This window comes from Alternaria ventricosa (genome assembly GCF_023758065.1).
Source record: "Alternaria ventricosa strain BMP 2768 chromosome Unknown scaffold_2, whole genome shotgun sequence".
Classification (NCBI taxonomy): domain Eukaryota; kingdom Fungi; phylum Ascomycota; class Dothideomycetes; order Pleosporales; family Pleosporaceae; genus Alternaria; species Alternaria ventricosa.
The window spans coordinates 1,874,550-1,902,060 of NW_026055682.1; the positions used below are offsets into that span (position 1 = coordinate 1,874,550).

At 52.9% G+C, this 27,511-nt stretch overlaps 11 protein-coding genes across 11 annotated transcripts; 4 read left to right on the forward strand and 7 right to left on the reverse strand.

The window, feature by feature from the left end:
- Positions 1 to 192: 192 nt before the first annotated feature.
- J4E93_001618 (uncharacterized protein) lies at positions 193 to 2,438 on the reverse strand (the record flags this gene model as incomplete). Its single annotated transcript, XM_049339568.1, has 5 exons — positions 193 to 218; positions 298 to 665; positions 715 to 914; positions 963 to 1,333; positions 1,382 to 2,438. 5 exons carry the CDS (start codon positions 2,436 to 2,438, stop codon positions 193 to 195), a joined length of 2,022 nt encoding a protein of 673 aa, XP_049203525.1.
- Positions 2,439 to 2,989: 551 nt separating this feature from the next.
- J4E93_001619 (uncharacterized protein) lies at positions 2,990 to 4,949 on the reverse strand (the record flags this gene model as incomplete). The annotated part of the gene is made up of 3 exons (XM_049339569.1): positions 2,990 to 3,790; positions 3,838 to 3,946; positions 4,000 to 4,949. The coding sequence occupies 3 exons, from the start codon at positions 4,947 to 4,949 to the stop codon at positions 2,990 to 2,992; spliced, it is 1,860 nt and encodes a 619-aa protein (XP_049203526.1).
- Positions 4,950 to 5,382: 433 nt separating this feature from the next.
- On the forward strand, positions 5,383 to 5,986 carry J4E93_001620 (uncharacterized protein; the record flags this gene model as incomplete). The annotated part of the gene is made up of 4 exons (XM_049339570.1): positions 5,383 to 5,538; positions 5,595 to 5,646; positions 5,709 to 5,890; positions 5,942 to 5,986. 4 exons carry the CDS (start codon positions 5,383 to 5,385, stop codon positions 5,984 to 5,986), a joined length of 435 nt encoding a protein of 144 aa, XP_049203527.1.
- Positions 5,987 to 6,488: 502 nt separating this feature from the next.
- Positions 6,489 to 9,995, reverse strand: J4E93_001621 (uncharacterized protein; the record flags this gene model as incomplete). Its single annotated transcript, XM_049339571.1, has 5 exons — positions 6,489 to 7,301; positions 7,349 to 7,887; positions 7,935 to 8,164; positions 8,388 to 9,575; positions 9,652 to 9,995. The coding sequence occupies 5 exons, from the start codon at positions 9,993 to 9,995 to the stop codon at positions 6,489 to 6,491; spliced, it is 3,114 nt and encodes a 1,037-aa protein (XP_049203528.1).
- Positions 9,996 to 12,310: 2,315 nt separating this feature from the next.
- J4E93_001622 (uncharacterized protein) lies at positions 12,311 to 13,441 on the reverse strand (the record flags this gene model as incomplete). Its single annotated transcript, XM_049339572.1, has 3 exons — positions 12,311 to 12,795; positions 12,858 to 13,157; positions 13,216 to 13,441. The coding sequence occupies 3 exons, from the start codon at positions 13,439 to 13,441 to the stop codon at positions 12,311 to 12,313; spliced, it is 1,011 nt and encodes a 336-aa protein (XP_049203529.1).
- Positions 13,442 to 14,234: 793 nt separating this feature from the next.
- Positions 14,235 to 16,460, reverse strand: J4E93_001623 (uncharacterized protein; the record flags this gene model as incomplete). Its single annotated transcript, XM_049339573.1, has 5 exons — positions 14,235 to 14,346; positions 14,394 to 14,703; positions 14,752 to 15,495; positions 15,543 to 16,152; positions 16,209 to 16,460. 5 exons carry the CDS (start codon positions 16,458 to 16,460, stop codon positions 14,235 to 14,237), a joined length of 2,028 nt encoding a protein of 675 aa, XP_049203530.1.
- Positions 16,461 to 17,096: 636 nt separating this feature from the next.
- Positions 17,097 to 17,657, forward strand: J4E93_001624 (uncharacterized protein; the record flags this gene model as incomplete). Its single annotated transcript, XM_049339574.1, has 1 exon — positions 17,097 to 17,657. The coding sequence occupies one exon, from the start codon at positions 17,097 to 17,099 to the stop codon at positions 17,655 to 17,657; it is 561 nt and encodes a 186-aa protein (XP_049203531.1).
- A 610-nt stretch (positions 17,658 to 18,267) lies between these two features.
- J4E93_001625 (uncharacterized protein) lies at positions 18,268 to 19,356 on the forward strand (the record flags this gene model as incomplete). Its single annotated transcript, XM_049339575.1, has 2 exons — positions 18,268 to 18,754; positions 18,809 to 19,356. 2 exons carry the CDS (start codon positions 18,268 to 18,270, stop codon positions 19,354 to 19,356), a joined length of 1,035 nt encoding a protein of 344 aa, XP_049203532.1.
- A 2,396-nt stretch (positions 19,357 to 21,752) lies between these two features.
- On the reverse strand, positions 21,753 to 23,703 carry J4E93_001626 (uncharacterized protein; the record flags this gene model as incomplete). The annotated part of the gene is made up of 2 exons (XM_049339576.1): positions 21,753 to 23,431; positions 23,487 to 23,703. 2 exons carry the CDS (start codon positions 23,701 to 23,703, stop codon positions 21,753 to 21,755), a joined length of 1,896 nt encoding a protein of 631 aa, XP_049203533.1.
- Positions 23,704 to 24,008: 305 nt separating this feature from the next.
- Positions 24,009 to 24,639, forward strand: J4E93_001627 (uncharacterized protein; the record flags this gene model as incomplete). The annotated part of the gene is made up of 3 exons (XM_049339577.1): positions 24,009 to 24,211; positions 24,373 to 24,541; positions 24,592 to 24,639. The coding sequence occupies 3 exons, from the start codon at positions 24,009 to 24,011 to the stop codon at positions 24,637 to 24,639; spliced, it is 420 nt and encodes a 139-aa protein (XP_049203534.1).
- Positions 24,640 to 24,819: 180 nt separating this feature from the next.
- Positions 24,820 to 27,358, reverse strand: J4E93_001628 (uncharacterized protein; the record flags this gene model as incomplete). Its single annotated transcript, XM_049339578.1, has 4 exons — positions 24,820 to 25,191; positions 25,251 to 25,671; positions 25,727 to 26,091; positions 26,144 to 27,358. The coding sequence occupies 4 exons, from the start codon at positions 27,356 to 27,358 to the stop codon at positions 24,820 to 24,822; spliced, it is 2,373 nt and encodes a 790-aa protein (XP_049203535.1).
- Positions 27,359 to 27,511: the final 153 nt, after the last annotated feature.

Here is a 27,511-nt window from a genome sequence, read left to right on the forward strand (position 1 = left end):
GCTCTCGTGAGATAGGGCTGGTATAAGGCGATTTCTTAGAAGCGCTGCGCAAAGATGCAGGGGTTATGTTTGGTGAAGCATCATCCTCTGAATCCAGCACCCCAGTGCTCGTTTCTCGATTTGGCGTGCTAGGTCGTTGGGAGCGAAGTGCCTTTCTGGTTGACAGTGGTCGAGCAGGCTTCTTGACCTTCTTCAGTGCACCAGGCCTAGTAACCTTCCTTTGAAAGCTGACGGTCGTGTGTCGGGTAGATTTTATGGTGAATGGCTTTGCCGTCCGGAGATTGGCTGATCTCGTACGTTTATCAAAAGTTCCGGAATTTGATCGCTTTATAGCGCGGTTTTCGCGGGATGCATTCTGGCGCGACAGGGCATCTGCTTCCTTCTCGACTTGCTCACGAGCAAACTCCAATCGAGCGACGGCATTCTTCGCCTTGGCGCTAGCTGAGTTGCCTGCAAGCATCCTGCGCTTCTTGGGGGAGCTTTGGGTGCTTTCAGAACCAGACCTTCGAGGACCGAGCAAATCCTGCAGCTTGCGTTTCGTGCCTGTGATGAGCGCTGAAGCTATCGACTTCTCTTCAATGGGTTTCTTTGGCTTAGGACCGAGGACCCCACGGCATGATTCAGTGCCACAGCGGCATTCCTGTATGTTTTTCTGAGAAAACGGACTGACGATGTCAGAACGGTTCAACGTATATGTTATGGGACATGACTTACTCAAAATTGTAATCGTAGGTCAGCTCATCGCCAGTCATGATGCCGCGGGGACCGGCGAACAGCGCCATGCGAGGCTCCCCACCCACAGTCCATTTGATCATCTCGCAGTTGGGTTCACACGAGTGATTAACGAATCGAGCAATAGTCCCACGAGTCGCATCAATGATCATTTTGTTGTCGAAGCTCATGAGATAATAGCACTGCAGAGGATTAGCGGAAGTCTGTATGGCAAGACCTCGAAAACGTACCTTGTCTTTCTTGTACACCTGTTTCATGCGCCGCTCGCATTCAGACTGGGTAATGATCTCTCCAGCATACTCTACGATGATCTGGTGTGGCTCGAACGTCCGCATAGCACGCACACCGAACCCTCGGTCTTTTGTATCGAGAACTTCCACACCATAGTCATAACGGTTGCCTTTTGCACGCTTCTTGAGCTCTGCGAATGGGCGATTGTTGCATAGTTCCGGAGGCAATGGACAGTTGGTATTGTCACATTCATACGCCATGATCCGATTGTGACAGGACTCTCCACAGCCATCCTCTTCATCACAATAGCATTGGGAGGAGTCTTGCTTGTCGCGTTTCCACAGCGCAGATGCGTCGCCGATGAACCTGTCTACAAGTCGTTAGCATTGTTGACTGAGTGGGATCATAGTAAGCTTACTTTTATTTAGTTTGACCCAGCCGTCGACCTTAACCTTTCTGGGTAGAGGGCTGTAAGTATCGAATGGCAACTTGAAATCGCGGAATACATGTTTGGGGTCCTCGTTCAATAGACGTTCGCAGGCAAAAATCGGGAGTGGCAAGATTGTGTTCTGCCATGGTTTCTTGGCCCTCTTCTTCGCGCGGTTCTGGCTTTCTGAGAGACGAGGATCAAAGTCGCGATCCTGGCCAACATACAAACCTTGCTTGAGCCAGACTTTCGACTTGGGCTTCGAGAAGATCTTTTCTCCTTGGTCTTGGCTATCTGCGTCTCCATCCTCAAGGGCAGCGCGAGACCGCTTGAGAGAAGCCGCGGAAGAAGTTGATTGGCCGGATTTGAGGGATGGCTCTGAAGTACTGCGGCGTAAAGTGCTTTTGACGAAAGCCTTTCCCCCTGAGTACATGCTTGCGACGGTGTCGCCGACACCGCTTTTGCGGAGGACCTCCTTGCGAAGGTCCGTCACGCGCGAGGAGGTGCGACGTCGTGCTGCCTGGGCGGCTTCGGCAGCCAGCTGATCCTCGACCTGATCGCTGGCATCAGTCATGTCAGACTTCCGCTTCAGCATCTTCTTTCGCACGGGTGTGGCTTTCTCCTTCCTCGCGAGCTCCTCAAGAGAGCCGTGCACGACGTTCTTGTGGTGCTTCTCGAGGTATTTGGTCGGCGTATGAATCGCAGTTCCGGCGAGGATCTGCACGTTGTACGTGGTGACGGACTTGCGCGAGCTCCTAGCAGGGCGGCGGGCCTCGTTGTTGACGGCGTCGGGCGTAATGGTTTGCGCGGACGCTGAGGTCTCGCCGAGCATTTGGAGGCCCGGAGCCTCCTCGTACACTTCGACAGCTTGTTCGATCTTCGTCATCTCGGACATGACGCTGGCTTCGTCGCCGAGGCTGGTAGGTGGCGTCGAGATGGAAGGCGACGCGCTGGACGTGGCGCGAGCATCGCCCTGCTTATCAGTTCGGACCGTGATGTTGGAAAGCGTAGAGGATGTTGAGGTTGGGGATAGATCGCGCTCGGCCATGACAGCGGACGGGGAAGGCAGCAGCACGCGTCGTGGTCGTGGTCTTGAGGGGTGAGGCACTGACGCGCGAAGGAGGTGGACGCTTTGGGCGGGTCGACGGCGCTCACGAAGCAACACTGCCAAATTCTACGCGCGATAGGCAAAGAGCAAGCGAAGAAACGTGTACAGCTGTCGGTCCGGTTTAGGAGAGTGTGTGAGCATGCATTGGGAGGCGCATCGAGCCGGAATTGGGAGATAGATGGACGGATGGACGATTTGGGGAGGTAAACACATGCAGCTAGTCAGTCAGCCGATTAGGCCGTCGTGCCCTGTATATCCAATGTTACCAGCACCACCACTCCTCGCATTCCGCCTTATTACCCGCACGTACCGGCCGGGTCTTTGAAACCAAGCCCGTTGGAATATTATCATGGAATATACACATAATCAAGAAAGTCACTAATCAGTGCATGCAAACAACCATGTGGTGCCGTGCCTGCACTCGTGTATTGTGAAGAAGTTATTACTTAAGATGGGCTAACCATATGATTACGCTGATCAAAAACATCGCCTCATCCCACAGTCGCGTCTGCAGCGTCACGTCCTGACCTACTAGCTGGGCCCTGGAATGCCCCCGACCCGCTAACATCCTGCATCTCCACCCCGCCGCCCTGCTGCTCTGGCACCAAAGGCGCAGTCCGTTTATCTTTGCGCGAGCCAAACCTTTGGTCGCCATCCTCGTACTTTCTCTTGAAATGGAGATAGGTCGGCGGACGTGGCCGCTGCAATACAGCGACCCAGTTTTTCAACGCGGAGCCCTGTGTGAAGGGCCTATGCCGATCCTTTTTGAGGAACTTGTGTGAGTTCAAATATTCACGTGTCGTTTCGCCCCTACCAACCAGGAACAGATGGTATACGCCAAGACTGAAGGGATATGACCACCCGAGGAGTCCGTATATACACATGGCAAAGGGAACACGCCATCGATCGATGGCCTCGCCAAAGGATGCTCCAGTTTGCGCCCGCCAGACCAGTAAGTGTGCCAGACTAGCGCCCAGGAGGAAAAGACCTAGCAAAGTGGTGGCGCACACGAAGACAAAGAAGTAACGGTAGTTGCGTCGTCCCACGCAATTGTTGAGCCAGACGCAATGGTGATCTTGCGTCTCGATGCAATTGTCACATACACGGCAATGGTGAGCACGTGGAGGTCGCCAGATATTGCAACTCTTGCAGTATTTTGTCGGCACCTCCATAGCTGCATTCGTGCCGGTTGCGGAGACCACCATAGTCCACTCAGTGGTGGGCGGACCGAGACTGAGCGGATCGTCATTGGGATTAGGAGGGGGAAACGGATGTAGATTTCGGGGAAGTATCTATACAGCGTTAGTAGTGTTCAGGACAAAGGAGGTGCACGACATACGCCCGGATCTGAAGCTGACGCATGGAAGAAAGAGGAGATGGAGACGAGAAGCAAATATGCAAAGAGAATGGGTATCGAAGGAGAAACGTTGGTCCATAGCCAAGGGGCCCTATAGTAATAGTTAGCGTAGGGAACAATAGCAGTGGAGGGAAGTCCACGAACGAGAAGCCGAAAAAGAGACCAGCAGGTAAGATGATGAGGATTGCCGTGGCGAGGTTAACTGGACGGTCGCGGGTATTTTGTAATCTACCACCCCAGCAAAACGCAGTATTGCCAGAGAAGTACTGGTAGTTTCTGCCGAGCTCCCGCTTGACTGCCTCCTTGGTAGCTTCTTTGCGCGCTATTCTGGGCGACGACTCGGCAGAAGTGAGTTTCTCGTGTCCTTGATGGGGCCGTATCTGGGCTGAGCGTCCGTCGCGACTGGATAACATGAAGCTGGAACCGAAAGAGCGGGGCGATTTGCTGGGCGTTGGGAGCTTGCCGGAATCGTGACCATGAACATTAGAGAGATCCAGGTGCTGAGGCCTGGGTCGCTGCAGGGGAGTGATGCTCTCGCCTCGACTGCGCACTGTTTCTGCGCCCGTGGGCGTGGTGTTGGCTGTGGTGCGGTCGGGCATGTCTCTATCGGTGATGTCGGTGCCGCGCGAGGGCGGCGGCTGGGGGTCCAGCTCGTGGTGGAGGCCCAGGGTTGGGGCACCGTGCCGAATTGTTTGCGTAGAGCCTGTACTCTGGCGGTACGGATTGCTGCCCGTTTCGTGTGTCGCGTCGGAATAGAGCGAGCCGTGGCCGAGGAGGGAATTGGGGCGCTGGTTGCGTTGTTGTTGAAGACGCTGCGAGCTCATGGGGCGAAAGAAGCCGTGGGCTGCCAGCGGGACATGGGTTCTACTGGCAGACGTCGTTGGGCGGCTGTGTCCTAGACTGCCGGCGACGCTCATGCCGCCTCCTCGTCGTGCAGGGCTGGCCTGGGACCATCTGTTCTGACTGCCCGAATTTGCAGTCGCAATCGACGACGGTCGCGAGGGCGGCAGGCCGGGCTCGCCTGCTGGGCCCGTCATGCCCAACACGCGACTGCCAGTCGAGCTGCGCTTCTGTTCGGACGGCGTCATGGCCATGGTGATGTGGTTGCGGGCGCGATTACACTCTCGGCACGCAGCATGACATCAAAGAGCTGAAAGTGTGGCTGGAGGGAAGTCACGGCTTGTGCAGCGCGTGGTCGCGACGAATTCGGCGAGCGCGGATGGGCGAGGATGGCGACCGGCAGGGGAAGGAGCGACTGGAAGTGAGTGAATGGAAGGGCTGCGGCGCCGAAAGGCTAATGGAATGATGGACAAGACGTGTGATTGCGCTGAAAGGGGCGCATAAAGTTGATGCTCGACCCTTCGACGTTGCCCGGCGCACTGCAAGGTCCGCCTGACTGTTTCCGGCATGGCCGTCGTTGTGACGCAGCCGCCAAGCTTGGCGTCCGCGAGATTCAACATCGAACCACTGCTCCGCGCTGCACGCATCCCACAGCTCGCATCCCATCTGCGCCACTCACTCGCCATCATGTCTTCCATCATTGCCTGCTCGGCCTTCCGCGCCGCCCCGCGTGTCCGTCCCACGCCTGCTCTTCGCCGATGGGCCAGCGCCGCCGCTGAGGGCGAGAGACAGGCCGGCAAGGACGCCCTCAAGACCGGAGCGAAGCGCGACCCCGAACTCTACGTATGATGCGACACGTCAATTGGAAAATACAGGGCGCATAGCTGATTCGTCTACAGGTTCTGTTCGCTATCATGAGCGGTGTTTTCGGTCTGGCAGGATGGCACTTCTGTATGTTCCCGGCTACGTCGATTCCCCTCGTGCGCCCGTCTTCACACGCTGACAACTGCAAGCCCGCTCTCCTACCAGTGCCTCGTCGGAACGAGCCGTCGCCAAGGCCGCAGGCAGTGAGCCCTGGAAGCAGGATGGTGGTGTAGGCCCATATCAGTACCACCCTGGAGGTGACACCAGCGTCAAGAAGGATGCGCCTTCTGCACTTAACGTGGTCGTCATTCCCAACGTCACTCTCCCCAAGGTAAGCTGACGCCATCGAGTACAAGGAATCAGACTGTATTGACGAGCACAGGAACTCCACGACACATACAACAAGTGGGGCAAGGATGGCTACTAGACACGCGAACTGACATCAATCACCCAAGTTCCAATCAAAACCTCATGGCAGCGGAGTGCGAAATCTTTCTTTAGTTATGCGTCTGTACATAAGACGGTCATGGGTGCTACTGCATAGATCAAACAAGTTCTCTTTTATGTCCTCACACAGATTGGTGCTGCACAGTTCTGGTCTGCCTAACAACGCGACAGCAAAATCAATGCAGACTCGAATGATAAGAGATCCCCCAAGCACCACGGTAATCTCTGGTAGACTTTTTTGTATATATACACGTCAGACTCAGGTAATGTTAGCGAAACTGCTATTCATCTGTCTGGAGAGATCAACGTCGTGTCCGTCCTAGGTCGAATTATACATGCTTTTGTTCTTCCAGACTCTCTCCAAATTTGGTCCTTGCGAATGGCACTGTGAACCCCGGGTAGGAGAGCTGGTAGAATGTAGTCTATGGGTATCGATATAAGTGCACTGTCAGTCTGGAAGTCCGTCCGCCCCCCAACTACAATCAAGCTGCGCTTGGTAGTCGCTTCCGAATTTCGGCAATCATATCAGTCCTGTTCACCAGTACACCGTCTTTCTCGGGGTCGTTGTCGTCTTTGATTCCCAGAACCTTGATCTTGACTTTGCCGTCTTTGAGCTCATCCTCACCAAGGATGACGAGGAGCGGGACGCCGGCCACCTCAGCTTGTTTGAATTGCTGAGGGAGTTTCGGCTTCAGTTTGTACGAGAACTCAGCCTTGATGCCTGCAGCCCATAGCTCTTGAGCGACTTGCATACGTTCTGTCAACAGGCCGGTGAAGCCTTTACCACCAAAGGCCGCGACGAACGCATCGACATCTTTGGCACGCTGTGTCGACTGGCCGCGGGCTTTCATGATGCTAATGATTCGATCGATGCCGAAGGATATGCCGACGCAAGGAATAGGCTTGCCACTGAACATGCCCACGAGCCCGTCGTAACGACCACCGGCGGCGACGCTTCCTACACCGATTTCTTGCTGCTGACCTTTTACACGCGGTGCTGAGCCTTCTGTAACTACCTCGTAGATGAGCCCAGTGTAGTAGTCTAGACCTCTGGCGAGTGAGAGATCGAAAGAGATCCTCTTGCGGGCACCAAAAGCGTCGAGGTATGAGAAGAGCTGTTCCATCTCCCGAACACCCTGGCTGACGTCTTCCGATTGAGAGAGAGTCTCGTTTGTCTTGAGATAGTCGATGATGTCGTCGCCGCCTTTGCGCTGCACCCATTCACCAATCTTATCCGCAATGTCTGCTGGCAGTCCCTTGGTCTCCATTTCTTGCTTGACCTCTGACCATGGTAGCTGCAGCATGTTAGTAACTGACCGAGACCTGAAGATCTTCTGCTTACCTTGTCTAGTTTGTCTACCGCAGAGCTGATCGGCCGTATCAGTTCTGCCTTGACGCCAGCAGCCTTGAACATGCCGTCTAGAATCTTCCTGTGATTTATCTTGATCGTGTACGAGTCCCACTTGAGCGCATCGAAGACGTCGGTCGCAATCTTGAGTACTTCGGCATCTGGAATCATGGCGTCGTAGGAACCCGCGATATCGAAGTCGCATTGGTAAAACTCTCGCATGCGACCCTTGGTCATCGCTGGTTGGTCGCGGCGGTACACCTTAGCGATTTGGTATCTCTTGAAATTCTGGACGCTAGGATTCATGGCGAGCCATCGTGCAAGTGGAACGGTGAGATCGTAGCGCAGTGAGCAGAGCTCGCCGCCTTGATCCTGCAGATCGTAGATCAACTTTGAGTCTTCTCCATATTTACCGCTGAGGATCTCTTTGAGTTCAAAGACGGGCGTGTCGAGTGTCGTAGCACCGTGGCGCTTGAAAACTTCCGTTACCGTTTGGAACAGGTTGTCGCGAAGTGCGGCATCCTCGCCAGTCCCTGAGATAGTCAGCGAGTCGTTTAGGCGCAATGCGGACAATACGTACAGTCGCGTGTGCCCTTTGGCACCTTCAGGTTGAACGACTTGTTCTTGTCTTCTTTGCCCATGTCGTCGTCGAAGCCCAAAGGCGAAGTTTGCGTAGAGAAGCGGCGGCGGGGGGCAAGAATGTGGGTTCGGATAGTTGCTCGGCAGACTTTACGGTATGCGAAGGTATATGGGAGGGCGTCTTGGAAGAGCGCGGGGCAGACAAAGTGGGGTGAAATGCGCTGCATGGACCTAGAAAGTGACTCAATGGATCACCCAAGAGCAAGCGCGCATGTGCAAAGAATCGTTCTACTCCGCGACTTGGCCCGTGCATCTTCACACCGACGTCACACAGGTAGCCAAAATGTAGTCACAGAATTACACCGAATAAATTGATGCATGGGTTTCTAGTCATCTCGCTGCGTGCAACTACCATAGCAGTCGAAATCTCAGCAGATCTTTTTGTCCATAGCACTCGGCTACAACTGTCAGAATCATATCGATGGCTGCCTTGGTGTTCCAGTCACTCTCGGACAATGGGGTAATGGACTGCGGTTTGGCCTGTGTCGGCTTGGAAACTGGCGCCAATTTGGTGACACTCGCAGTTTGCTGCAGCTCTCCTCGGCGTATCTCTTGTCGCTGCCTCTCAGCCTCGACCCGTGAAAGGTGATGATGGACTTGCATTGGGGGCGCATTAGGTAGAGACAGTTGTGAATGTACCAACCGGTCTCCGAGTTGCGCAAGAAGACGCGCTCGAGCATCCTCGAGACCTCCATCTTCCGGAATGCTTTCAGAGTCAACTTCATCCTCAGACATGATCATCTCTGCGTCAGAATCATCCATCTCTTCAATGACTGTGTTTTGGCTGAGCACGACATCGTCATTTCTGAAGGGCGTCGAGCCTAACCCATTGTCTTTCTCATCCAAAACATCACACAGAGTTTGTGTGTCTCTTGGCGCGAGATGACTCGTGTCGTGAGCCCCATGTGTCTGTTCTCCAGGATCGGTCTTTGGGACCTTGGGACTAGTGCGCTCGCCTTCTTGTGCATCAGACGTCAATGTTGTGTTGTCTGCATGGAGTCGGCCCACTAGCCGGCCTGCGCTGAGTCCCAAGTCTCGGATCCTGCTCACACGCTCATGATCCAAAGTACCGAAATCTCCAACCAGGGCCAACAAGGTCCATATCCAACAGCTCTTCTCCCGGGATATCTTAGCTGATCGACCCAAGGCTAACGTACAGCCTTGCAGAGCCATATAGAGCGTCGACTCGTCCATGTGCACGATCTCTTGAAGAATCGGTAAGTCCTTCTCTATGGTTCCCGACCATTTCTGCTTTCCAAACTTCTCTGCTTTTGCGCGGCTCGCTGCTGCGTCTGGTAGTCGTCCATACCTCCGCATCTCGGCGAGTTTCTTGCGAAGGTTGCGAAAGCGCTGGAGGAGAGCATTGGTGCAAGCTTCCTGTGGATTAAGAGCAAACGAATCTGTTTCCCATTTGGTAGCGTTGTGCTCCCAATCCACGGCTATCCAGGTTCCTTCCCTGTATATGACGCGTTGAGTATCTATCGGGCTTTTGTATTTCGATTCGTCATAATCCGAGTCGAGTTTGCCAACGTTGACATTGTTTGGGGCTACGAGTAGAGTGGGAATTGCCGAGGCTTCAGACCTATGCCTTATGTATAAGCGATGCACTTGATAATGCTCTTATGTGAGAGGGTTCAAAACATGAAGTAAGCACTCACCGGACACCGTGAAGGTAGGCCAACGCTTCGCTTGTGGACTCGTCGGATGACTGCTCTTCACCGTCAAGCCCTGGTAGCACCGTCCGTGTTCCATACTCGTGGTACGAATCTACAGCACGCGGTCGTTTTTTTGGGTGCGCCGTGATGCGCGCGACCCTCGCGCGCTTGGTATCAGTGGCCTCTTCTTGCGCGCACTTTCTTTTGCTGCCGTGTGCAGTCGGGGACGCTATCGAGGGGGGTATGGAGGGCGGCTGCGTCGACATAAGGTAACCGTCGGGCCGCTGTAGTTTGTTGTAGGTCTCACCGTCTTGAGTAACAGCCAAATTTACCCCCACGGTTGACATGTTTGCGTTGAAGGGTTGCAGAGTCCTGGCTCTGATTGACGAGTGATTGCGGAGACGCGCTCGGAGGTGACCTACATCGGTCTAGCGTGGCTCACGTACCACACACGTATGTGGGCCGGCACAATCAATATCAGGAACCTTGGAATACGGAAGGTACATGGAAATATCTGAACTTGAGGTTGAAAATGTGTGGTGCATTTCCCTAGACTACAGTAACGTGCCGTCGTGCTCCTCGTAAAGCTATTCAGCCAACCGCTCTAATATCTAGATATGATAATGAATTCCTGCAAGCGTGCGCAAAGACCCCAAAACAAAGGAAGTTACAGTGGTATTGATCCCATCAGCCCTTTCCATCTCCCCTTGTGGTTGAGGCCCAGTAGCTTGGTCGTCATTGTCCCTTCCGTTCGATGTTTTCTTCTACCGGCTGATAGGGGTACTTGATCGTGAGACACCAGATGTCCAAATAGTCGCAGATCGTCCAAATAACATCCACGATGAAGCTTCCATGCACACCGACAGCAAGACCTAGACACATGAACACAAAGGCAACCTGATAAACATCGTTGCCCAAGGCACTTGGCCAGCCGACACCAATGTGCTCCTGTAGCCATGGCCCGAGCGAATCGATCACTCCGTAGATGAGAGGGTACATCAGTACGTTGCCTCGAGGAAATCGGGATTTCGTAAGGTGAGAGATGATCATGCGACCCACCGAGTACGCGTTGATGAGACCAGCGTAGAAGATGAACGGAACCAGATGGTGATGCAGGATCATAGGTTGCAGGTACAAGTACGCCGTGATGAGAACCCAAGCCGCCCCGAAGGTAAGAAGACCCAGGAGAGCGACTCGCGCCTTTTGACCACGGGCACGACGCGCTTTCATTACATTTTGCGCGCTGTGACATTGTCAGCCTCTCGGTTCGTGCAGTGGTAAGTGTCCATACCTCGAAACAGTGTTAAACACGAGCACAACTCCTCCATAGACCATATACCATTCGTTCCATGCCAGGTTGTACAGCACTTCTGGAATGAACCCTTGCTCTTTCACTCCGAGACTTTGGATCATGGAGCGTTGCCAGAAGCTGCCTCCACCAAGGTAAGCTGTTGAGGCGTACACTATGCACAAGGTTATGATACCCTCAACTGGCCCAGAGATAACACCAAGAGTCAGTGTATGGGTATGATACTCATCCCAAGTCTGCACGTAGAATGTCAGAGATGCTGCAGTAGTTAGCAAGATAGGATGCAAAACAAGTAATGTCAAGGTGCTGGCTTACATGCAAAGAGCGTGAGGACTGTCTTCCAGCCTTGGCCAAGATTCATTGTCGCAGAGAACAACAATACTTCCAGTGTCGTATTGATCGCATCGACTCCGTGATCGAACAGCTCGCCTAAAGGACCGCTCTGGCGAGTCCTGCGGGCCTGACTCCCATCCACAGCATCAAATGTTTGGTAGAGGAACAGTCCGATGGCCCAGCTGGCGTACACCCATGGCGGACAATCTTGATCAAGGGTCGGTGTATACCAAAGCAAGGTGAGGAAGTTGACTATGATGAAACCGAACCCAGAGAGTGTTATCTGCAGCATCATGTAAGTAAGGACGGAGCTCCAGCGGTGCGGTTCGACGTATAAAATCTTTTTTTAATGCCGAACTTACAAGGTTGGGTCTAAGACTTGTTAGTATTGCTTTGTATGGAATGTTGAAAATACTCACGCCATCCACATAGGAAAACATTTGATGACCACATGAGAGTAGAAAGGCTTCAGGACATATTGTGAAAGCAAGCTGTGATCCACGCCAGAGTACTTGTACTCCCTGAGCTTTGGTAGCTTATCCTGTCGTATGTACACCATGGTGTGTAATTCGCTTAGCACCAGCAACTGTTGGCGGGTTGTTGTGGGGTTCTGGCAGAGAAAGTGATTTGGGCGGCACTTGTTGTTGCTATGTGGGTGGTGTGCCAAGCGCAAAATCTTATGACGTAGCCTCCCGTCTGCCCGCCGGTTTTGGCAACCTCTTAGCGCGAAAACAGTATGTCAGGTACGATCGCCACCTCGCTGTGCACAACGGATGAGATAAATCATCATGTTCTACGAATGTGTATCGACATTGATGCAGCCCTTCGCAAATTCGCACCACTTAGATGCCGGAGGCTTAATGACTCCACTAGCGATACTAGTCTCATTCTGGAACATTGTGATCGATCTTGCTCATATACATGATTTGGCAGACATGACACCCTCTCACTGTAAGCAGCGTACAGTTCCATTTACTTGGTCGTACATCAGACAAGTGGCTTGATCGGTGCAATCGAAGCTCATGCAACAGTGCTCCAGGAGCAAGGAATCAAGATCCTGCTCCTCATGGTCTGGATGAGCGGCACGGTCTTGTGCACTGTCTCGCCCCAGCCTTCCACACTCCAGCTCTGTTCGCGACGGACCTTGCGTTCCTCCAGATTGGCGAATTGCCACAGATGGTGTACTGTGTTCAGATCACCGATCTGGACAAACCAAGCACCCACACCCTCCATGACTTCCCGTCTGGCCTTCAAGCCACGTCGCCAATGTGTCTCCCACTCGAGCAGATTGCCAGGATGTAGTGTGTACGAGCGCAATTCGAACAAGCCACCGAGCTGGCGTGGCGGTGTCGTAGGCCAGAAGGAGAACTCTTGCATGAGGGAGTTGTGCTTGGATTTGATCAAGGTCTTGAGTTTGGCATCGAACGCAGGGAACTCTGGATGGGATTGGATGTTGTGTAGCGATTCGTGGTAACCCTCGTAGCGTTGGTACTCCCAGATATGTACTTTGGCGCATAGTCAGCATTATTGAGAGGAAAGCGAGCGTTGGCGCGAGTTGCAGACTTACCAAAGGTGTTGCAGTCTCCCACTTCAGTCCTCCAGCTGCCTACAAGATGGACCTTGTTCTCGGGAATAGACGCCATCTTCGGGTACCAGCTTCCAACTAGCTCGGTGTACTCGTCGACCTTGTCTTGCAGTACCTCATGGAATACAATGGAGTGGACGTATTTGCCGCGAGCTAAGACCTGAGAAAAGCTGCGCTCAATGTCCTTGTCGAGTTCGCGGCCCTCGGGCGTGCCGTAGATGAGAGAGGATAGCGCACCGCCCTTCTTCTTGCCGTGTTCTTGCTCACGGGCGCGGGCATCTTCTGTAGTTTGTCACGTCAGCGCTCTTGGGCAATTCAGGTTGGGCGACGTGCAACGGACTCTCTTCCTGTTCTTTTCGCTTCTGAGCAGCTACCAGACCGTCGCGGAAGCTCTTCTGCTTTTCGTTGAAGCTGGCAGCACTATCGGGTGTGATGTCGGCGAGGGTAGGAGCTCTAGCCGGGCTCTGTGTTGGAGCGCCAGTACTGAAGGCCTGAGAGCGGACGGCGGTGGCACATGGCGGGGAGAGGATGCCGCGCACACTGGCACAAACACGGCGTGTGAGCATGATGGTATGGTCAGGATCGAAGCTGGAGGGTGAGGTCAAGTTGCACACCAATGCCGACAGCGTGTAGGAAGTGGAGTAGTGGTGTTGTTTGTGTCGGTTTGGGCGGGCTACAGCACAGCTTCCCCTCAATCAGCCTACTGCAGCTCTCCCTGTCAACCTCACTAGCGTCCCGCTGCCTAGGTATCCGCCTGGGGCACTGGGGTAAGCGCGCCCCACTGCAAACCTCCCCAATCTCCGTGACGCGTCCACGCCAACCTAGGAAAAAACTGAACAGCCTGGAGCCTACTTTGACGTTGGGTCACCTACTTTGCAAGGTTTTGGGTCAATGTAGTCTGTAGACCTGTTCGGGTTTTTCCTTGTATGAGGTGCGTCTACATTTCAATGTCGCGCAGAACACTTTGATCGCGTCTTCAGGCCAAATTCAAATTCATGGTCGTATTCTTTGCATCTAGTCTGTTGACATGGTCGTAGAAGCCCAAGATACCCCGAGACTAGCATGAGACCATTTGGATCAATTCACTTCCCAACCTCGACCTCGAACTTCGCTATCCCTGACTGCTCCCTTGGCGAGCAGCAAGTAGCGACAAGAACTTCTTATGATGTAGCTTGGCCCCTGCTTTCGTTGTACTCAACTATAATCATACACGAAGTGCTATTCACGGGTGCGATAGCCGTCCCGCGCAAGCGGACCCTACTCTGGATTAGATATCGAAAACCTAGAGGGTAACAGAAAAGTGATTTGAGATTGTAAAAACATAACAGAACTAAGTCCCTACCCAGGCAAGATAGGTGTTCAGTCCTCGTCGAATATCTGGAGCACGTTGTCAAGAATAGTAATGATTACGCGGGCTTGCAGACCGGCATCGGCCATGTTGTTGCCTTTATGGGGACCCATTATGGACGGCCTATACGAGATTAGTTGATGCATGGATTCGGTCGAGTGATGACTTACGCCCAACAGATACCCAGATTTGCGGTGCTCATGCGGTTAACCTCGGAAGATTGCTGCACACGATGCAGATGCAAGACAAGGGCACGGAGTGTCGCATAATTCGGATCGGGCAAAGCATTGATTAGCGCGTGCATGGAATCACGTCGCATGGTCTCGTCATCGATGCGTGCAGCATCGATATACTTGCCGTAGAATTCGCGGGTGAGCAGTGGATCCGGAAGTTCGCGGAAGAATTGTTTCAGCAAACCAGCCACGCTATTGACGTCGTGCTGAAACGACTCTGGGTTGCGGAAATCTACTTGAGAAGCGTCTGTATAGTGTTAGTCGAACGCATTAACGATTTCTCATATTCACCTACCACTGTCGAAGAGAGCTTTCATTTGCTGGATATGCGACGAGGTTCCAGGGATACGATAGATGCCCTCTACTTCCAGTCCGTATAGATCCACAGCCTGAATACACTGATAGACTACCATGGGTACGGGTGAGCCATCTCGGTGGAACAGGTCTTCCAGAGTGACGCCAAAGACGGGATTGACCGGGGGTTGGGCATTGTTGTATAGGATTCCGCTAGTCTGCTGTGCCGTAGCCTGACCGACAGGTCCACGAGGATAGTCTGACTGTGGGTAAGGTGTGGACCCCACGGGTGAGTAGGGCGAGTTATTGAAGTGTGGCGTTTGGGAAGGCTGTGGTTGCGATTGCAACGACGAAGGTGGTAGCTGTGCGGGGCCCCCAAACGAGGGCTCGAGACTGGAAGGGCCCTGAGGCGATAGAGGGTTGGCATCTGGCTGCGGCATGGAGAAAGAGGGCGGCGGCTGACTCTGCAGCTGCATGGAGGTACGTCGGTTGCTACTCGCAGCAGCAGGTGGTGTTGGATGTGACCGCGTCTGCGCCTGTGTCGGATGCTTCAGGTACTGTAACTCGGATTTGGCGATAGGTGCTTTGGAGGCATGGCTCAGAATGTATTCGTCAAAGTCGCGCTCATTGTTGATCTGGTAGATGAGCTGGTTGATGCTGGATGGGGCCTGAGTAGTCGCGTCCTTGGATGGCTGTGGACTGACGACCTGGCCATTGTTGACGACAAGTTTTTCGTTGAACGAGGCTACGGCAGCGTCAGTCGAAGTTGATGCAAGAAGCAGGTGGACTTACCGTATTTTTGCATTTCCATAGTCAGAGCAGCGTCAGTTTCCTTGATGAGATCCAGCAGCGCAGAGACGGCCTGGGGCCGTAGAGTCGCGACGAGCTCTTTGCGGGAGACCTGTGCCGTCTGGACTTTGCTGGCATAGTCCTGGTCTGCCGCCTGTGTCTTGCGCTGGAGGTCCTCCTCGTGCTGGGCGGCCGACTTGGGCCCTTTCAAGCCAAACTTCCTGCCCGCACCTGTGTCGCCTGTCTTGACGCGGTCGAGGTCTTCGGCGAGCTGGTCGTACTTGGCCTTGGCCTTCTCGGCCAGCCGTTCGGCGTCCTGAACTTTGTTCTCTGCCGAGAGCCCCTGCTGCTTCCAAGTTTTGCGGCTCGTGTCCATCTTGTTGGCCAGCTGTAGCAGGTTCTCGTGCATGGCGTGTAGGGCAAGGCCGAACTGGGTGCCATTGTCGGCGATGCGCTCGTTTGCGTGGAGGACCTGCTCGAACTGCGTCTGGTAGCTCTCGTGCCGCGTGTCAGGCTTCCGCACGCCGTCGAGCGTCAGGCGGCTTAGTTTCTTGAGGCTGCCGGCGTGTTCTTCCTCGAGAGCTCCCCGGCGTTTGAGAAAGCTGGCAAAGTCCTGCCCAGCGTGTTAGCCATCGGAATGCAGAAGAGCCGGGCTTGATGGCCACTGACTCTGGCGCTCGCAATGCTGGCCTTGAGCCGGTTCAGCAGAGTGGAGACGCCCACGTCTGAGTGCAAGATGTCTTGCACGCGCTGCTGCGTCTGCGCGTTGTGGGGTGCGCTCCCTTGTTCAGGCGATGTGGGAGTTGCTTCATCCATGGGCGAGCCGAGGGCACCATCGTGCGTCGGCGACGATACGCTGTTCGGGTCGGCATGGAGGCCTTCGGTGCCCTCCATAGGCGGCATTGCATTCTGGGCGGCCATCGCAGACGCGGCTGTTGTGGTAGGAGGTTATGGCTGCGTGTCGTCGGGTCGCCGTCGGAATGCGTAATGCCGCGCGCTTCGGCGGAGGCGGAGATGCTGCACGGACAAGCTCCACGCAACGTCATCCTTCCCCCCGTCAAGTTCTGCCAACCGTCCTCACGCGCCTGATCAAGCACGGCAGCACCATCTACCTTTGGCAGCCTGCCTCTCTTGACTCGTCTTCATCCACCTCCGGCCCCGTCTCGCCATGTCTAGCGGCTTACCAGATGAGGTGGTAACCTGCCTTCAGAATGCCCGCTTTGTGAGTCCCTCCCAAACACCTTTATCTTGTCTCATCTCAATCTTCCATCGGGATCACATTTAATAACACGTCGCATGCTCATATGACCCCCTCTCTCCTCGCTTGTTTGAGCACTTCATTTCCCCCAAACCCTTCCAACCAAGTGTCGTGATTTATACCCGCCTCACAAACACGTGCATTGCCAACACTCCCGATCCCTCATATGCTTATGCGCCGGGCTAATAAGTTGCAAACAGCTCCATCTTGCGACATGCTCGGAAAACATTCCCCATGTCTCGTTGATGAACTACACCTACTTACCTAATACTCCGTATTCTCCAACTCCCACTATCATCATGACAACACCTTCAACGTCCCGCAAGACACAAAACCTCGAGGCCAACACTCGAGTCTCTCTCCTGGTGCATGACTGGATATCTCACCGCCCTCCAACCTTGAGCCAGCCGGGTCGCTCGCCTTCGCCGTCAGGTCCAGCACCACGTTCGGGATCCTTGGCCGAACTTCTCCTTGGCATGAACACCGCGTCTCTGAGTCGCATCAGCGCCACCATCAATGGCGTTGCTGAACTCGTGCCTTCTGGCTCCGAAGAAGAGACATGGTACAAAGCCCAACACCTGGCTAACAACACCTTCAGTCCTGCTGGCGAGGACACACACTCGGCTCCTCCTGCTGGCGAAGGACTGTGGGGCGGTGGTGGTATAGGATCACGAGAAAACGCTGATGAGTCACTAAGAGAAGGTGACGGGGGCACCAAATGTTACGTCGAGGGAGCGGAGGTCAGAGTTGTCGTAGTCAGGGTTCGTGACGGACGCATCGCAGACTGGAAAGGCCAAGTCAGAGATTGGAGCCTTTCAAAAAACACACAGGAAATCAAGCCGAACGGAATGTCGTCATGAGAATTACCAGGAGTCTTTTTTTTTGGAAAACGACCGACATGTTTGGAATTCCATGGCTTGTGTCGTGTATGCAAGGGGTTGCCGTATTTGCGCAGCATCTGGTTAGTGACATACCTCCCGTCAAATCAGGTACACGTATCTTAGCGCTGCCTCGTGCGTGGCTTGATGCTATCTCCTTTGTCTCAAAATACCACTTAGCAGACAAAAGCTGGGAGCTTCCCTAGCTTCATCTCATTTTTATCCCTAAGTTTCATCACAGTGTATGTCACAACCGATAGCATTTGTGAGAAGGCTCAGTATGCAAAAACACCCCTCTTAACAGCGCTTTAGAAGAGACCATCAGGGATTGTTCACGAAGTGAAGGAGACTGAGACTGTCTCATCAGGTGAGCGAGGAAATACTGCTGTTGACGGATGCACTGACCATTGCAAACGCGCAGACTCGTTGCCTGGCCTGCTCAGCCTTGGCGCGGCCACAAACAAAGTCTGCTCTCACCATCTCGTCGAAATACCACCAACTCCCACTACTCAAACCCTTCCTCATTTCGCAATTGCTCTAATTTCTCCGCAACAACAACTTTCTCCAGCCCATACATCCACTCCTCACCATAATGGACGCTGAGATCCACCGCACTCTCGCTGGCACTGGCGAAATGCCTCAGCTCGCCATGGACGCACTGGGCCGTTTAGAAAATGCTCTTCGCGTTTGCGCTGAAGGTTTCGAACGCGGCGATACCATGGTAATCATCCCGGACAACCTCCCCGTTCTGCTCGGAAACGGCGTAGCAGAGCTCTTCAAGAAGGCCTTGGCCGAAAAGACAGGATTGCCGATCAAGCTTATTGATCTCATTCCCATGGAGACCACCAAAACCTCACACACTATCGTCAAGATGCCAAAGAACAACGCAGCTTCACCTCAGGTCCAACCCAACTATCAGTTGGTAAAGACTCAAAGCGATTCTGCTATCGGCTTGGACGCCATTTCTGTCAATATCATCAAGAAGGCTCCCCGACCAATGAATTGTTGGATCATCTTCCGAGACGCGATGGCTAAGGATCTGAAAATCGAGTTCCCGCAGCTCACTGTTCAAGAGTTATGTAAGTGTACACAGTACTCCCCACCTCTAACATAACATGCTTACAATGTCATAGCTTCATTCTGCTCCGACATGTGGAAGGAACTTGGACCAACTGGCAAGGCGCCCTGGCAGGCTGCCGCACAGTCGGCCAAGGAAGAGCACTTGCGCCAGCATCCGGACTATAAGTACAGTCCTAGGAAGCCAGGCGAGAAGAAGAAGCGCCAGTCACGCAAGGCTAAGCGCGCATCGGCGGTCTCGACTGTTCCTGAGGTTGTCAACTCCCAAGTCGACCCCAACATTGCGACATCATCGCCTAGCTCGACCTATGAGAATGCGCTTCCTGTCAACGACATCACTCCTGATATTGGCAATCCTTTCGTCAACGACTTCGCTCCGTTCTTTGATGTGGCCGACATGCTCGATATGTTTCCTCAAGATTCAGTGTCTGCCAACATCACCTACGACTCAGAGTCTTTCCGTCATGCTCGCCTTGACAACGAGTTCGGCTTCAACTTCAACATGGACGCAAACTTTGCGCTAGCTGATAACGACCTCTTTGCCTTTCGCGATGGCGCAGACGATGATGCCATTCTGCCCGCCCTGGTCCATGACACCTACTAGGAATGCCTCAAGCATCCAAGCCTCGTCTGGAAAGTACATATACCAGAGGTCTGCATGTCACTGAATAACGATTCGCGCTTCTTGTAAGACCGGCGACTTCCCCACACCGTCACCCGTTTTCTGTCGATCTGCTCCGCATACCATTTGCGTTCCTTTGGCAGTACAACCGGCTTGTCTCTACGTCTCGATTGGGCACTCCCCTTGCTTTAGCAACACCCCTTGCTCTTAGCGCACCCAAAAGTCTTTCGCTTGTCACCAGCTTGCCACCTTCTCATGAAGCGCCCAGTCAAGCACACCTTCCACTCGTTTCCCGGATTACGATTACGATTACGATTAGATTACCATTACATTACCATTACGATCACAACCCACGATACCTCAGGCAATGTGCATACAGGATACGCGATCCCACAAAAGAGGCTTTTGAGTCTTGATGATGAGAACATGGTTGAAGCGTGTGTTTTTTCCCTCGATCACGACGATATATGGTTCGTGGTCACTACTTCAGATACCCCGTCCAAACCCTAGTGTCTTATACGGCGTAGCATACACATCATCGATCGTGCACGTATGCGCAGCACCAGATGAACAGAACGACTCAAATAATAGATAGTTAAAAGATACCAAAAATGCACACAAAAAAACAAACTCGCCTCTTTCCCTGGCGTGATCTGGAAACAATATTCAGTGATCTGCTTACTGACCTGCTTTAACGACGTGACCTGAAGCTGACATGTGAGGAGATGTATGCATCATGTGATTGTAATGTTGGTGGCTGCATGAAAGGGTGTGACGGGCTTGCATGATGGTGGCGTTACAGTACTGACACTGAGGTCGTTCTACAGTATCTCTTAGTGAAGCTGACAGACTTTTCAGACTACTTATGAATCATGTACTGAGATTTCCGCCACTGCGGTTTTGGAGGGGTGGTGGTGTGTTGGTGTCGAAATGGCCGAAACTGACTCGCCACTCGTCCGAGTGCGCCTATGTGCTGGAGGACTCTGATGAGTCTCGGCATACGCGGAGGCGATTCATAGGGTATTCATCAATATCTGGGGTCTCTATAAAGTGGATGGGACGTATAGGTATGACATTATCGTTCGGTGTCGAGTTGGATGTTGAAATCGATGGCTGACTGGCAGGAGTATCGCCAACACAAATTCATGTCTAGCCCGAGAAGCAATTTGTGAAAGACTCTTAAGTATACAAAGATAAGTTAACAGAAGTTTCTATAGCCTTGTACACAGTAGTCAAACTGTCACGTTAACAGATCGCTTGTTATAATTTAATAGAAATAGTAGCATGTATTTATAATGCATTTCTATGTTAAACCTAATAAGTATAGAGTGAAATATATTCATAAACTCATACACGTTTTTGATAGCTTTGGATGTGACCAACGTACCAGTGGTGACGTCTAGGCCCTGGCTGCGAGGAGTCAAGTCTGGGGTAAAGGGATATGACTGGAAAGCTCATAGACGTTCCAGCCTCTGCAAAGCGCTTATGAAATCGCCTTTTACTGTTTCCAATGTCTCTAACACTTATCGGTAGTACTTTAGTACGGCTATGTGGAGGTATATACCTGTCTGCGAGGCAGGCCCACGGGCCGACAAAAAGCAAGATGGGGACATTGAGCCTGATGACATATAATACCTACCTCGTTTGCACTAGCTTCACAAAGGCTTGGGTGGAAATTCATAGAATGTTGAAACAATCTGGATTCGAGAACATGCACGTCTCAATCAACCGTGGTGGCCACTCCTAATAGATATCGACTTGTGAAAGATCAAGACAGAAGCCGTGAATGAACACGCCATTGTCGATCAGTCGTATTCGTGACAATACTGGCATCGTGTCTTCCATCTCTTCGGATGCAGGTTATCAATCATCTTTAGTGCATCGAGCGTGCTTGGATAACGAGGATCTTAGTAGAGCGATGTGTCAACAATTGCCAGTATTCTTATGCCCACCCGGAACTATCCGACACCAGATGTGGACGCTACCATCGCATTACCTTCATACTCGAGACTCCAGCCTGTGAACATGAAGATGGCGAGCTGATCTAAAGCTGAGTATCTATAGCTGATTATGGCTTTTTTGACACCGTTGAACATGACATATTGGTACGGCCTGACATGGACTGCCCTGTAAATTTCAACCTCCTTCTACCTGCCTCGACGCGATCATTAATCTCATCGCCGAGGCTGATAGGTGACACTGTATCTATGCAGACACTTTCGACCTTGCCTGCTATTCCCGCGGCGAGCTTCAGTCTCCACAACTACCCTGAGGATAATAGCATCGCCATCGTAAGCAGAACCCATGCGAGCCGCAGGCCAGCGTATACATAGCCTAGCAGAACCATCTATCAGTATCCATGTATTATGTCCCTTCTCTTAACTACCCTTCCAATCACTACACCAGATGAACGTCCCACACCGCCACTGCGTACCCACTTCCTTCTGCCCCGTCGGTCCAATCGGTCTAGGGCACATCCAAAACTGTCTTCCGCAGTTCATGCCGGGTTTCTTGGTCGTGAATGAGATGCAAGGCTCGCCGTGTTCGCACCGCGGTACTGTTTTTTTGGAGAAGAGCTTTGTCCAGCCTTCTTTTGACGCTTCCTGGGAGGCACGCGGATCGGAGTCGAAAGATTCAGAGTTTATGGGCGACCGCGGAGGAGGCATGTCTTTGGTGAAGTGGCTGGGAGCATCGTTGTTCGTAGACGGCGAGGCGGGCGGTGCTGCATCTTTGAGGGGCTCTGCATCAGCAGGTTTGGTTCGGCTTTGGAAGAAGCCTTTGAGCGACTGCTGCCCCTTGGAGGCTTTGGATGTAGTTGTGGTATTGGATTTGCCCCGCTTGACTGGCTTGTTTGGCGATGCTGATGCCGAAGCGCGTCGCTTCTCGACCGATTTGAGCGGGCTCTGGCTTGATGCAGGGTGACTATCAACTGCTGAAGGCATGTCCGCCATGGAAGCCGCGATCGCCAGCTTAAGGTCCCTGTCGGAGTCGTCCAGGCTCGTACTGGGAGTAGACATGACATCTACCCTTGTCGGAATTTCTTCGTCGAAAATCTGTGGCGTAAGCGCTGGTGCAGACTTCGGTAGGGCAGGCTTCTTGGTGAACATGTCTCGGATACTCCTCCTCTTCGTGAATTCGGCTAGGAGCTTTCCGCTGAGTGCTGGGACATCTTTGACTATGTCGTACTCTCGCTTTCGCACGCCGTCTTTGAACATGCCCGCTGGATTCATCAAGTCCAACACATGCATCTGTTCTTCAGCACCGTACTCTTCGGTCGTTGATATCCGTGACATTGGCACCACATCCTTCGTCACAGCGTACACCGGACAATGATCCGATCCCATCAGTCCCTCCTGAATGTTCGCCTCCTTGAACCAGTCCTTGATCGCGATGCTGCACAGTATGAAGTCGATCCGTGAACCAAAGTTGCCCGGCCTAGCGTTGATCTTCTGCTCCCAGTGTGTGAACATTCCTTCGCGGTCAGGATGGAACTCCCTACACAGATCGTATAGGACCGGCTCTTCTCTCCCCTCGTCTCGTTGACCAGGAACCTTTCCATTGAATAAGAGCTGATTGAAGAGTCGCCTGTTCGGAGTGCTCAGATACTCGTCATGCGTCATGCCTTGCGACAGCATATTCTCCTCTGCCCTGGCCGTGTCGATGGTATCTCTCGAGACGTTGAGATCACCCGTAAGTATCACATGCTTGCCCATCTTCGTCAAGTTCCGTATTCTTGTTTCCAGCGCTGTGAGAAAGCCGATTCGGAAACCATCTCGTAGGCCATTACTGTTCGCTGGGCTGTAGACACCGAAGAGGACAAAGGCTGGGAATTCAAGCACCAGACACCGTCCTTCCGAGTCGAGGCTGTCAGCGTCGAGATCGGGAGGGAGATCGGCGATTTGCGCGGCGCTGAGGTAACCGCCAATGCTGGCAGATTCAGGAAGGTTGCGGTACGATGTCGTCGAGCCGGGAGGGCAGAGAGCGCCCAGGACGCCTTCTTCGGCGCGAATGGGCGCGCATATGGATTGGCGAGTGTATATACCAACACCTGAGTAGCCTGGACTGTGTTAGTGCAAGGCCGCTGATCAAGGACCGTGTAATGTGGAAAGTGCCTTTTTTGTGTTTTGGTAGACTGAAGTAGCAGTCCCAGCCAGGTACAAGGACCATGTCATCCGTCAGATCCTTGCGCTGAATCTTCAGCTCTTGCATGATGACAATGTCCGCCTCGAGGATGTCGAACATGGCATTGAAGGTCCTCGTGTTGCTCCATGGCTTGTAGCCAAACGGGTTGCGAATGCCGTTGACATTCCAGGTGGTGATGCGGACCATGGCGTTGTTCAGTTATGAAGAGCGACAGTGAGCGCGAACCAAGACTATCGTCACGTCGTCATCTCATCCATTCTGTATTTCACGGGAACATGCAAGACACGGTAACACGCGACTTCACGCGCCAGACACGACGTCACATTACCGGCAGCCGAGCGCGGCCACGCTAGGAGCAAGCGGGAAACTCCGCATCAGCCCATCCGCCAAGCCTCTCTTTCGTCAATTCGAGCTCCCGTCGTCACACCTCACGCCAACGCCAACGCCAATTGCACCCCATCTCCGCTCTATCACGCCGAACAAACGTCGCCATGTTCGCCGCCCGATCCTTCGCCCGCGCTGCGCCTCGTCAGGCACTCGCCCGCGCCCCTGCCCGCGCCGGCCGCCGCAACTACAGCTCCGAGAGCCCCAAGCAATTTGCCGGAACCGAGGACAATGAGTTCAACCGCGAGCGTGCCCACATTGCTCAGCACGCTGCTGAGTCTGGCGAATTCTGGCGCAAGCTGTCGCTGTAGTAAGTACCTATATACTTGGGGCCGTTCCGGAGGTGGAGGAGGCTGTACGGGGTAGAGGGAAGTGTGTGGAGCAAGGGCACAGACGAGAGGATGGTGGTATTGATTCATCATATTGAAAGGGTCCTTGATGAAGAAAGAAAATAGGCTAATCTTGTGATAGCGTTGCCGTCCCCTGCATCATCGTCGCCAGTGTCAACGCCAAGGTCAGGTGGGATGCTCACTGGGAGCACGTAGCCCACGAGGAACACGAGAACCCCCGCTCCGAGAGGCCCGAGTACGCGTATCAGAACATCCGTACCAAGAACTACTTCTGGGGAGATGGTGACAAGGTAAGATTTCTATGACGACGTGATGGGCTAGTATTCTGATTTGATGACAGACCCTCTTCTGGAACGACAAGGTCAACTACCACAAGAAGGATGAGTAAGCGATGGCACAGTACGCTCCCAAGCTTGGATTTCAAGAATCATCCTGGCCAGCATTTGCATCAAGTGTGGGGTTGAATGTGTACATAGTACGACGAGCGAAAGCAAGATGGAGTCGCCCAACAATACATTTCCTTTGCGTCTGCACCTTGCCCTGTGATATCTGATATCTGATAGCAGCCTCAAATATCTTGTGATCCATAGCCTTCATCCCAAACACTGTTATGTCTCATAGCCCATTCTTCTGCAACCTTTTCATCACCTCTCAGTTTCGCAATAATCGCCTTCTTCATCAGCTGCTCGCACTCTCCGTCTAGATACGCCGCTTTTCCGAAGCATTCCCTCGCTCGGTCGACGTATAGTTCCGCTTTGGCGATGTTCGCGATACGGGAACGATTTGATGTCGGCTCGCCTGCTCTCGGTGTTGAGGGGGGTTGGGAGACAGCGTTCGACGTCGAGACTGTCATGGCGGTGGGATTGGCGAGACCCATATACGAGTCTGCTAGGTGCGAGTACAGAGTGCCTATAAGCATGGTATCCGCGCCTTCCAGAGCCTGGTCCAGACATCAGCGTGAGCGACTCCGTAGCGAGGAAGAATAGTAAAGGAACGTACCTGCGGCAACACGGCCTCGACTAATCTCCTCGCTTCTCTACATTCCCCCAGAGTATTCAGTATCGCACCCAGGCAACCCACTGCAGACCATAAGGAACTTGCAAGCCGCGTCCTGAAACTCACACTTGCCGCCCGCAACGCAACGCTGAAGCCCCTCTCCGGTTTACCTGCTTTCCTCCATAACTCTGCCTGCATTAGCAGTACTGAGACACGCTGCTGGATGTCTGCATTATCTTCTTTGAGAGATTTTGCTAGTGATGAAATGCATTGATAGGCGAGAGGAAACTGCGATGTGAAGATGAGGTACTCAATGTACGTCTCGTGTTGAAGGAAAGAGAGTTCCGGATCGAGAGGTGGGGTAGAAGGCGAGGCTGTCGGTTTAAGAGTTTCGAGCAAATGAGTTGACGTTGACCAGTCGGATCTACACTGGTCAGCATGAATGACTTGAACTTAGGCAGGTGCGGGTAAAATGGTACCTTCGAATGGCCCTCCTGAGCTTGATGAGGCCAATGCAAAGTATCAAAAATTGGTAAAACTTGAGCGATTTGTACACCGAGGAGTCCACAGCTTCTAGCATCGTGATAGCCTCGCCGTAGCGGCCGCTCTGGCTTGTAACGAAAGCTCTGCGAGCGATCGCACGGAGACGTTCCTCAATCGGACAGGAATGCGGATAGCAGTCGAGAAGAAGCTCGCAATGAATGTTGGCTAGATGTGGGATGCCAAGTCGCTGATAGAACGTCCCTGTGAGAAGCATTTGACTACCGTAACTGTTGACGTTCTCTTTGATGTTGAGATGTGAGGACTGATAAATATGTTCTAATACCCGGGGAATAGAGTCGCCCTATGTGTATGTTAGTCCTGATAGTCTATCAACGCGACGATGAACTACGTACCGTCGTTAGAGAGAGCTTTGCCTCATTGAGTAAGCTTGCGCAGAGCAGGTTGTACATCTTGGCTTCCTTGGATTTCGCTTTCAAAAAGGCCAACGCATCCCTCTCAGTCCCGAGCATGCTCATGTAGCCGGCACCCCTCATCTGCTTGGGGTATGCTTTCGCCATATGATTCAGCCAGCTGAGACTGAAGCTCAGACAAGTCATGTCCTGGTTCTCCCGGGCTGTTGCAATCGTCTCGTTGATAGCAGCTATCGCTTCGCCAAAGCAGCCGAAGTCGGCCTGAAGGATAGCCATATGCAGTAAAGCATACTGGTAATGGATCTTTTCGCGAGTCTGCATAGCGTAATCGTAGTAGCGATGTAGATTGTCAAAAGCAGATGTGTAGTCTCCGGCTTTCCAGGCATCGAAGAATTGTACGAGATGCGCTTGCCGATGTACAATGCCTGACGAATTGACCATACTGCGAAGTTGACTCTTCATATCGCCCGGAACACGGTCTCCGAACTTCTGAAGCCTATCGAGTTGGAAATCCAAGATTCGATCCAGATCGTTCAAACTCATGCCCGCTCCTTCCTCTTGATCTTCCTGTAGATTCCCGTACGCGATCTCGTACATGTCGTCGCCAGCTCTCATACCCATCTCGGATACAACCATGTCCACACCACTTGATGCCAAGCCAGCCAATCTCTTTGACCATTGAGCTGTTGGGGCTCTGTACCTGATGAATGAAGACCAAAGTTTCATCGAATCGTCGAATTGCAGCCTTGTGAATTCTAGGTGCGCTCTGCGAACAAATACTCCAAGTGGTGATGTCTTGGAAAGATGGATCCGATCTGGTGATTCTTGATCTTGTGTACCGTGTGGCGGAGGGGTAATCAGATCTAGGATACTGTCGAAGAGAGAGTGCAGCGCATCGAAAGAGTTCATTTCCCACATGTGTTTGAGGAAGAGATCGAGGAGAGTTCGGCCCGGCATGTTAGAGGGGTGTTCTGAAAGTACATCTTCAAAGGCTTCGATCGAGAAAGATGTGTCTTGTTGACTGGAGATGTTAGAGCGCTGTGGCCGAGCGCTGGACGGTGCCGAGGGAAGATTGTTTGCCAAGATGAAGGAAAGTACAGGTATCGTAGCAGAATAGGGAAGACTTGAAGTGCAGTAAAGACGGGTCAAGACAAGAAGGCTGATCTTTTGCGCTGTGAGGTAGCGCGGTGTGGCCATGTTTGTGTGGTGGGTTGATGCTCGTAGCAGAACACAGCGCTGGGCGTTGACGGTGTCAGCGTTGGCGATTATCGCCAACAGAAAAACCCTTGTCGTGCGACTTCGCGCAATATGTGCATTGTATCCAGTTAGGCGATTGCTGACTATCTGGCA